General features: G+C 43.6%; 1 protein-coding gene across 1 annotated transcript in view; it reads left to right on the top strand.

Moving 5' to 3' along the window:
• Positions 1–209: 209 nt before the first annotated feature.
• mtus2a (microtubule associated tumor suppressor candidate 2a) overlaps positions 210–11,007 on the top strand; it is a 43,342-nt gene continuing 32,544 nt past the window's right edge. The window contains exons 1-3 of the mRNA XM_030069127.1: positions 210–2,351; positions 3,504–3,762; positions 8,495–8,777. Of these exons, the coding sequence (XP_029924987.1) occupies positions 210–2,351; positions 3,504–3,762; positions 8,495–8,777 (2,684 nt within the window). The remainder of the gene's footprint in view (positions 2,352–3,503; positions 3,763–8,494; positions 8,778–11,007) is intronic.

The raw sequence follows: 11,007 nt of genomic DNA, 5'->3' as shown, positions 1-11,007 counted from the left end.
TATCACACCAGATAGGGACAGTGGAGTGAAAAAGAGTACATGAGATGACATTTCACCCTTGGACTAGTCAGCTGAAGCACCATCATCACAGAGATCCTGAGGCGGAGAAGCACGGAGAGAAAAAACAGAAGAAGAAGACAGTTGTAACTCCATAAATGGCCTCAGGACTCCACAGGTGTCTTTGAGTGTGCCAGAATAATTTGTTTAACATGAGTGTCCCAACTAGTTTCCAGGGGCTGGGGGTCAGTGTTTCCAGTGGAGAGATGAAGACAAACAAAACTCATATCCAGCTGCCCCAACCTGGGGATGATAATGCCAATCAGCTGGTTCCACTGGGTGATCAAGGAGAGAGAGGATTGGTGGGGGACACTGGGTACAGCACCAGCTCCATCCCACCCTTGGTCTGTCAGAATGATGCACAGGACAAGCTATTGATCTGGGGTTCTGAGCAGCAATGCATGGACCCTGAGCTGCAGGAGTTTGAACTGCTGGAGCGTCAGGAGATACATACCTTCCTGGGAAAGAGGGATCAGGATCAAGAGGCAGCAGAGGACGAGGAGGAGGATGGAGGTAGTGTAAGAGATGGAAAAGATGAGGGTCCCATGTCGATATCGTCCAGTTCAACTGCCAGCTCTGCTTCAGTTGGCGTGAGGAGAAATGATAATGACAGCAACAAAGTGGAGTGTAGAGTACAGAGGGACAAAGAGATGCAGAGAAGGATGGCCTGTCATAGCTCTGAAGACCTAGACACATCTGTGACAAGTTCAGTGGAGAAGGGGGACACCAGGTTAGGCAGAGGAAGAGACAGGGAGAGACGGAGAGGAGGTCTGAAGGAGTCAAAGTCTGAAACAAATGTTTTTGTCTCCAGTCTGACAGCCATTTCCCTGAGCGGGAGCCTAGCCAGTGCTTTGGATAGTAGTGGAGAGGCCCAGTCCCTCATTTCTCTATCCAACCCCAAAAGTAACCCATACTCCAATGCCAACACCACTACCTCAGCCCAGACCAGAAGAAGGGCACCCACTGTAGATGCTAACCAGAACTCGCCACCTTTGCATCCTCAGGAGAAACATGACCTAGAAGGGCAACTGCAATGCAACAACCAGGATCAAAGACAGGAGCATGGAGGTCACCACAGAAACGGATTGTCCTCCTCTGATGGGGGGCTAGGCCAAAGGCGAAAGGCTGGATTTGAGGAGAGGGTGCTGCCACCTCGACGTCAACAACTAGTCCGACCCCTGTGTCAGACTGAGATAGGAAGAGGAAGAAGCTTAGCAGAGCCAATTGGCAATCCTCATCAAACAGAAACAGGGCAACCCCCTTCACCTGCACCCTCTCCAGATGTACAGAGTCATGGGACCAACAGAAGGTTTATAAGATCGTCCTTACGTGAGCCATCAGATGTGTCCCACTTGTACAGCACACCTGAAGTCCCTCAGGCCAGCCAGGCAGCCCACAGAGAGGCTTCACCCCTGGATAAGCAGCCAACGACTGCACGGCATACTTCCAGTCCCTCCAACCCGTCCACATTTGAGAAGAGACCCCAAACCCAACTCACATATAGAAGGAACTGCTCCAGTCCTAATAGAACTGGGGTTGGATCCAGGGCATCTACTCCTCCCCAGTCCCCTCTCAGGACACCCCAGGGCTCTCCACGAAGGCAACCCTCCATGTACCTCACTTCCAGGAATGTTGCTGGGATGGTTAGAAACCCCCAGCCAGGATGCAGCCCTGCAGTACAGACATTGCCTCAGGGCTACAGCAACAGTGGCTTGAAACCACCAGTCAAAACTAATATAAGCACAACTGGAATCCCCAAAGCGCCTATTAACAACCACCAGAGCCCCCCCAACTCTAACCGTAACTCCAGCCCCAAAGATGGATCCCCTTCACCTAAATACACCCCGAAACCTAAAGGGGTTCGCCCCAAAATCATTACCTGTGTCAGGAAGAATCCTCAGTTCAAGCCCCAGGCTGTTGACGGGCCTTATCAGGTGTCCTCTCTGCCGTCCCGGCTCTCAGCCTACACCCACAGCCAAGCAAACTCACCCAGCTCCTTCAAATACACACCCAAAGACCCCTCCAAACCTGGGGTGGAGCCCAGAGACGCCCCAGTACTGAGTGCCTCCAACCTTCTTTATGACAAGTACCGCCAAGAGATGCAGACAAACATGTTCCCATCAGGGATGCTGAGCAGGAGTATCAGGCCCCCTGGACACACACACACTGTTCCCCCTGCACACACCCATGTTGCTCCACATACACATACCCACAGCCACACAGCACCCCCAAAACTGGGCAGCAAGGCAGACAACTTTTACAGGACACTTAATGACAAGTATTCCCAACCTGAGGTAAGTGTTTTGTTTTATTCTGTATTTTTACTATACAAGTCTGATTCCTAGTTTATGTGTCCACCTTTTATAATGGGATTGTTTTTTATCATCTGTCTTTTATGCAGGGAATAAGCTTGCATTTTGATCGCTACTATAGTTTGGTATTACACTGATCCTCACCTGCTAGAATAAAGGATTAGTTGTCTTGCAGAGATTCAGCTCTGTGCATGATCATGGCACATTCATAGAAAGTTGACACAGTCATGGTACAGTTTCTGTAGAAATTAGCAGTGGCTGTCCTCAGCATAGAATTACTTAATAACATATGTTCAGCACAAAGACAGATCTCACACCAATGTCTTCCTCTCAGAAGACTTTGGTGTGAGATCTGTCTTTGTGGTCTCTTTGTTGTCTCCTAGTAATTTTGGTAACGCTGCCTGTCAACTTCCCCAACTAAATTGAATTACTCTGAATGTCAATAAATTCTCTCCCACATGAAACTATGTTTAACTGATTAAACATATTTTTTCATTTATCTCCACTCTTAACAGAATTGCTCATCATTGCTTTAAAATGGTTCTTTATTGACCCTCATTAACTAGCTTCATTTGACATTCATGTTCATACTGCCTTGAAACACCAAGACATGACTAAGTGAGTGAGTGGTAAGAAAGCGTGTTGGTAATAAGAAAGAGTTTAAATCTCTGGATCTGAGATTTCCAGTATGTTCAATTTTTCTTTGCTAGTGAAACACATGCCAGCAGAAAATCTGGATATGAAATCATCCACCACATAGTGTAGCCAACATGCAAAGATGTGAATGAAAACACAGTGTTATGCTAAAAAGTGTTAAATTGCTATGTCAAAACCAGGTATAGTGGAGCTTTAGAAAATGAAGCAATTTTATTAAAATAGTAAAAAATGGCATTTTCTTAGACTGAAATACTCAGATAAAACAAATCAAATATGTCGTACTAACTTCAACTGTTTGGTTGAAATAGTTATAACATATGTTGAACTTGATTTCCTTTTTTTTATTAACCATATCAATTTAGGAATAGTCATGCTCTGATACCTTAGTTAATTTAGGTGAGCTGTACAGGTATATCTTTGAAAACAAAGCTAATATCACATCAATTAGACACTTTAGCCAACTATTTTGAATCCTAGGTGGGACGAGCTTCCAGCTTTGGAGGGGGCTCTGCTGAGGACCCGTTGCACCCCAGGTTGGCTGCCCAGGCTGGAGGCAGTGGCAGCCTGCTGCGCTCTGGCAGGGGGCTCCGACTTGGTTTGGGAGCTGTGACCAGGACAGCCACAAGCTCAGCCAAGGCCAGAGGACCTGGTCAAGGTCAGAGGTCAACACTGGTCTTTAGCCAGCCAGTCCAGCCTGTCAGCCCAGCAACCAACCAGAAAAACCAGGGCAATACAGGTACATAACTGTTAATCATATTAAATCTGACACCCTGATGACCTCTGAATTGTATACCTTTGATTTTAGAGACTTTAATCTGACCATACACAGTATTATGGAGCAGGTTTAAGTTTCTTCTTTAATTTCCTCAGCAGGAAACATGTAAAGCACCAGATTGAGGCTGACTTCTTTTGAACTCAGCATCAGATTTTATTTCAACGGGCCAACATTTGACACATTAGAAGACTGCCTTATCTTTCTGCTCCTTTGCAGCAGCAAGCAGTTGTGGGACTGTTTTCCTGTTCAAATTGGCCTGAGATGAAGGCAGCTCATTAAAATGCATGTCTCTGAAATTAATTTTGGCTGATCTGGTTGAGAGGCTTTAAGAAACACTCCAAGGGGGCTTTTCCTGCTCCGGAAAACTGCATCTAACACAAAGAGAGAGATGGAGGGAAGGAGGATTGAGAGTGAGAAGGATGCTCGAATTGGTAAACATACAACATTCTCTGCTGCTCCTCTGCAGAAGCTATCAACCCATTCACACACATATCACATTTCCGAGAATGATGCTGAAAAACGCATCACAAAACACGCAGATGCCACTTGTGACTGCTGAAGTCAGACTCACAGCTCGACTGTCACTGGAATATTGAAGAGTAAAATTCACTCATCAGTCTGCACACTGCTCCAAGGCAATGCCATTAATCACTTCCATGCATATTTGATCTGTGCACTCTCCCAGGGTATGATAACCCGGACATAAGAGTGCACACACACACACACACACACACACACACACACACACACACACACACACACACACATACACACACACACACACACACACACACACACACACACACACACACACACACACACACACGCATGCGCGCATGCAGACCCCAACTGCACATACAGAATTGAGCATAGTGTTATTATGTGCCAGGCTTCCTTATCATAATCCCTATTAATACATATGTATGGTGTCTCCGTGCTGCTTGGCCTTCAGGGAGCTCCAGCCTTTGAAGTGCAAAGCAATTAACACTTAAGTAATGTCAGTATCTTCCTGAAGGCATCTTCTCTCATCCCCGTTGTGGTCTGCATTGCACACATTGCATGGGTAAACACACGCAGTCATCACCACAAATAAACATATTACATGTAGCATTGGTCAGCAGTGTGTGTGGCATGTGTGTCTGTGCATGTTGGTGTGATCGAAGGACTTGTGTTGCGTTTTTCTTGTCAACTGATGGGAAAATCTGAGCTTCTGGTAAGTGTGTCTTTATTCTCCTTTCTTTTCTCGGTTCCTTTGTCAGTGTGAACATCTTGTAACCCTTTATTAGCAGAAATTCCTTCACATATTATAGTAATTGTATAGCAATCGTATAGCAGTCCAAGTACTGAAACTACTTGTATAATTACCATGTACAGTAGGTTTTATCATTGTATGGTTATGATAAAGAGTATCACTTACAGGACAGGACCGGTATTTTCTTAGTCTTTTACACACATTTTTTCTTCACTCATCTTGAAGCTACCTACCACTTTCATAAATTATCCTTGTTGATACTCTGGTCCTCCCTTCTTCACTGCAGTGAAGCCTATGCTTGTGGTTGAGTGGCTCTGCAAGGATTGCAATGCACTGAAGTAGCAGATTTAATAACATGCAATTTAACGCTTTATGGGAGAAATCAATGCAGGTTGTCGCAAGCTGCCTTGGTCTGTAATTAAAATGGGTTAGACTTTTTATTTCTCATTATTGTACATCCCAGCAGTCCCACTGACTGTTCTGGGCCCAATTTACCTAATGCATCTCAAAATTAGGATGCTCTTACTGTCATTGGAAGCCAGTGGACGAGGATCTATTCTGTTCTCAGGGTCTGTTAAGAAAACGGTCCAAGTGCTACAGACCTACAGGCAAAGTGAGGCAGTCTCACTCAGTGCCTTGGATGGCTTTCAGAGAGGAGGAAACTGCATGCCCACTAAAACACCTAGATTTTTGTGTTTAATGGTGCATTTCCAAATTCAGCATTTTAGACATTTCTGTCCCATTTGCTGTTTTTTGAGTGTTACATATGCTCTACCAGGGCTGGGTGGACTAAGAAAATGACAAATAAGAATAGAGGGAGAAAGTGTGTGACTAAAAAGGAAGAGGTAGGCAAAAACTAAAGGTCACAGAGGAATAAGGTCGAAAGAGAAAACAGGGAAACGAGGGGAAAAGGAAGTCAGACAAAGGCAGATCTTTATTATATATTTTATCTCCTGCCTATTTGCTTTCTAGGTTGTTATAAATAATGTGTTTTTTTTTTTTTTTTCATTTAGCAGGAGCAAGGGACCATGGCATCTAGGCTAGAGCGGATGTTTGTCAGGTTCACTTCTCTCTCTCATATCTCAGTGGGAATGAATGGAGTCGAGTAGGGAGGGAACTGAGGACATTTATCTTTAATGATCCTGACCTTCTCACTCAAGAGGAGCGAGCTCCAATTTAATAAACGGACCACATGGCACAGAGGTAGAGATGGAGGAAGGGGGAAAGATGTGATAAGTGCGGACAAGGGCACTGGTGATGGGCTTTGACGCTGAAGGGGCATTTCACTGGAGACATCATTTGAGAGAGACCTCTATCTATTCCTCTGCTCTCTATCATCTGCCTTCGTCTGCCTCAAACTAGGATGATTCTGATTCTGTTTCCCCCCAGTATGGGTGCTGTGGTTACCCTATAGCGTGCACTGGAGCACATAGCAATGCCAAATGGAGAGGAAAGAAAGGCTGCCTACCTTATCTCTCCAGCCAGCAGGGGATAATGCTCTTCCTCTGCCCAGGATCACAGCCTTGTGCTCAAGGCTTGGGTATCCAAGCTGGCGGGGGTCTACCCAAGCCACAGGCATGGGGATTTGCCCACTGCCCAGTGCATATGTGCTTATGTGCCACACTGGTTGTTCATGCCTGCACAGTTCCTCTGTTTGGCTGTTAGAAACAGTTTGTGAGTAAGGAGGATTTCTGCCCTCTGCTCACCGACTCTCTTTTGCTCTCTGTCTCTTTCTCACTTTCTCCCTCATTCTCTAATTCTCTTTGTACATTTTTTTTTCTTTCTGCCCTCCAATTTCCAGTCTTTCCCTTTCTAACTAATCCTTGCAGTTATGGTACCTAGGCAGCATCAGGTTTAGAACTTTTAAGGTGTTAGCTGCTACCACATATACACCAATGCAAAAGTAATAGATGTTATGTTTACTAAAGAAATGCCAATAATGTAGTGCACTGTAGAAACTCTGCAGGAAGACTATTTGTTGTGCTACAAAGACAATGCCTGCACAGGAAATTTAAGCAGATATCATAAATGCCTATACCTATAGTCCCTTGACCTCAATTGTGGCTGTAATACTCAGTGTCATAATAGTGCTGGCAACAGAGAAACAGCTGGCTGCAAGCCCAGCCTGTATGTGTGACCAGACAGAGCCAAAAGCAGTTGTTTGCAAGTCGTCGTCTGTGTATAGTTGTTGTAGTTCATCGCTGTAGCAGTTGGCGTCATAATACAGAGAAGTTGCTGCCCACCGAGAGCTTAGTCAACACAGGAAGCTAAATGATTCACTGGGGAAATAAACATTATGGTTATGCTGAACCACCGACATTCCTCTGGTATATGAGTGGTGTGTAATGAGTTTTCTTGTTGTCTCACACACACACACACACACACACACACAAACACACACACACACATGCGTGTGCATCAGTATATCAGTACCCAACAGCCATACTTTTTATATTTGTGTTGCTGTTCCTTCAGTACCACATGCTGCAGTATAACAGCTCCCATAAACTAAGCATTAATGCAGCTGATCACCAGACAAGATGAATAGCAACAAATGGTGAAAGGGTTTGTTTACAGTGTCTGTAGATTGTATATCATTTGGCTCCCAACAATATATTCTGTTTGGCTGATACTGGTTCAGCTGAGGACACCCCATGTGGCCTCTCTATCAATATTATTGCACATTTTGAACTAAATGCAGCCCCCTTGTCCCAATAACTCACTGTTTTCAGTTAAAGGAAAAGTTCACCCAAAATGAAAGTTTTGTATTATCTACTCATCCGTGTAACAGTTTGAAATGCAGGTGAAGTTTTTATGTCCATGCAACACACAGGGAGGTAGCTAGCACAAGTCAGCAGCCTGTTCCAAAACAGCTGAAGCAAATGAGTACCACTTTTTAGGCTTCCAAACTGCCACAAAATGACAAAATAATTAAGCTACTCCATACAGCTTCAAAACCAAGCATTCATATCATGAGTGGGATCTTCTTCTGACACTTAAGTCTTTACCATGGCATTTGATAGGAAAACAGTTCTTCATGCTAACACGCATCCAAGCCTTGCACATCCGTGTTCTTCTCGAAATTCTGCTTTCAAAAACTCATTGTGAACTCGCAAGAGGTTGCAATTACCACTCTCTCTCTTGGATACATAAGGCTTGGGTGCATTTTAGCATAAACTGTTTTGCTATCAAAGGCTATAGTGAAGATTTGTGCAAAATACAGGGCTTTTCCACAGAGGATGAAATATAGTTTACTTCAGAAGACTTGGAGGAATGTTGCCATTTTTTGCCCCTTGTTGGATGCTTTGGAGAAGGCGACTTAGAAGCAAAAAGGACAAGGGAGATAATTACAGAACTTTTATTATTGGGTCAACTGTTCCCATAATGACACATTTTCAATCCTGGCAAAAAAGGTTTCTTCTTTCTCTACTCCTTCAACAGACGACCAGATTTGCACCCCTCCTTCTCCTGCTCCTGCTCCTCCTTCTGCCCCAACTACAGCTGCAGCTGCAGCCCCAGCCCAAACCTCAGCGTCCAGGTCTCTGCTTCCCAAAGCAAGTCAGTCAGGCCTGCGCCCACCAGGCTTCAGCTCCAGTCGTCTCCCCCCAGGACGCCTGGCAGCCTTTGGCTTTGTCAGGAGCTCCAGCGTGTCGTCTGTCTCCTCGGCGCACTCTGCTGACAGTACGCAAAGCGACCCCTGCAGGACAACACACCGTGAGTCTGAGTCTTCTTATTACAAGGCTGCCATTCTGCTGTATGTAACATTCATGGTGACAGCTGTTTCCTGTATTTGGGCTGTTTTTTGTGCTCCTGCTCTCTTTGTTCACACCACATGATTACCCATGTCCTTTATTCTCTATCTACTTTGTTCTGATTACATCATGAGCATTATCACCATTCACTCTACATACTGTTTTTATTACCTTCTTACATGTATTCCCCTTGTGAGTATAGTTTGCATAAACAACCCCCACCCCATTTTTCCTGCATTCATTATAGTGCAGTTTGCTTTATCTGTTGAGCTCCACCCTCTATAAGATGTATTCTTCCCCATGTATTTTCATACACAAGCCTCCATAATAGGTAGCATCTTCACTTAAATGTAGACTTGCAGTTTAGTGACGCACATTTCCCGAAGAACATCGGCATGCAATGTAAGGGGGGTTTCTTTCATGAACCAGCCAAGCAATAAACGTAGCCATTCTTATTATCGTCGTAGCGTATACATAGGAAAGTCATCTGTTTTGTAAGCAGTCAGCATGTAAGGGCACTTCTTGTTTTATATCACTAAAGAGAAAGTTGGTTTTAGAAGTTTACGTTTTGTTTAGATACTGATGTTTATTATATGTTTAACCCAGTACAAATTAAGCATTCATATAAAGCAATAGCTCCCAGTCTTTTTTGACTTGTGACCCCGTAAAACAAATTAATGGCTAATCACAACCTCCTGTCACAGGCTGCATATGCACAGTGATAAACAGTCCAGCTAAAAAAAATTACCACCTGTTCAGATTGTTTCATTTGCTTAATTATGAGAGGAGGTATCATATTTTCAAACTACATAGTATGTCACAAGAAAGCAGAACAAAGAATAAAATATTTTTTAAAAATTCATTTTTTTTTTTTCCTTTCCCTTATGTCTCAATCATCTTGCAACCCCAAAAAATGACCTCACAGTTTATGAACCACTGATAAAGAGACATGAGCAGCTGAGACAGTACACCATAATAATCTCTGTTTAGGGTAATGGTAAGGAATCTGACCCTTAAATTATACACTTAACCTTGAGGAATTCCTTTGGGAGCTATCAAATTCACCTTTCCAATCCTTGTCCCCCACAGTAAATTTAGAGGGAGGACTATGGATCAGTTTTTCCATTTTCTGTTTCAAAAGTATGCCAAAGAAACACAAAGCAACAAAATACTCTCATGTCATTTCTCAGTGGCCTAATGGCTAATTTATTAAGACTCTCATCTCAGCCTCAAGGACCCCATTCTGCATGAGTGAAGTTATATTTTACTTTTTAATGCTGTTGATAAAACCCCGTGGATGGCTTTATTTTCTCAGTCTTGGAGCTCTGGAAGTGATCTTGCAACTGTGCCTCCAATGCTGCTTGGCAGGTTGGGTAGCTGGCTGGCTGAATATGTGGTAGCTGCATGTGTTTTTAATGTGACCTACATAGGTATTGCTCACTGCTCTTCTCCCGGTTACAGTTGACATCGGTACACCCGCTCCCACACACGTCAGCACCACTGTTATGTCATCACTCCTTTTCCTCATTTCCCACCTTTGTAGTTCTACTTTTTCATCCCTCTCCCATTGGTAAGAAATTAATAAAAACTGATAGAAATGTGGGGGTGGCATCTATTTAGCAGCTGTGAAATGGGCAGAGTCTGCCCATGAAGTGCAAAAAATGGCAAGGTTTCCATTTTTGAATAGCTATAGATACGGCTATGCTAATGTTTCATCCAGCTTTTGGCATTACAATCGTCATTCTCTTTTGGTGAAAATTGTTTTAATTTTGTCTACAAAAATGAGTCATTCATGACCAATGATGGTGACAAAATGATGATGTTAACAAGTTGCTCCATGAAAACAAAAGTTAAGATGAGATATTTTTTGTTTAAATTACCCCTGACAAAAATCAGCCACACAAAAACACCAGTGGTAGAATAACAGACAGACACAAATAAACATATATTTGCCTCCCTTTTGTCAACAAGATGAACAACCTAACAAACAGCTGAGCTGCTTTCATGGGAAGTCCGACAGCAGAATACTCTCTTGTAAATTTGTAACCACAGCAATAACACAGCATTGATGTTGGAAGCGTAGGAGAAATGACGAAGAGGAAAAAGCTCTTCATTTCCTCCGCAGGGAATACCCAGGAAGAGACTGTACATCTTCCTAAGTGTCAACTAAGATTGGTTACATTTTATAGATTATACTGCGAC

This window comes from Myripristis murdjan, chromosome 14 (assembly GCF_902150065.1).
Source record: "Myripristis murdjan chromosome 14, fMyrMur1.1, whole genome shotgun sequence".
Lineage (NCBI taxonomy): Eukaryota > Metazoa > Chordata > Actinopteri > Holocentriformes > Holocentridae > Myripristis > Myripristis murdjan.
The sequence above is the reverse complement of the archived record's forward strand: the minus strand, read 5'-3'. Positions and strand labels throughout refer to the sequence as shown.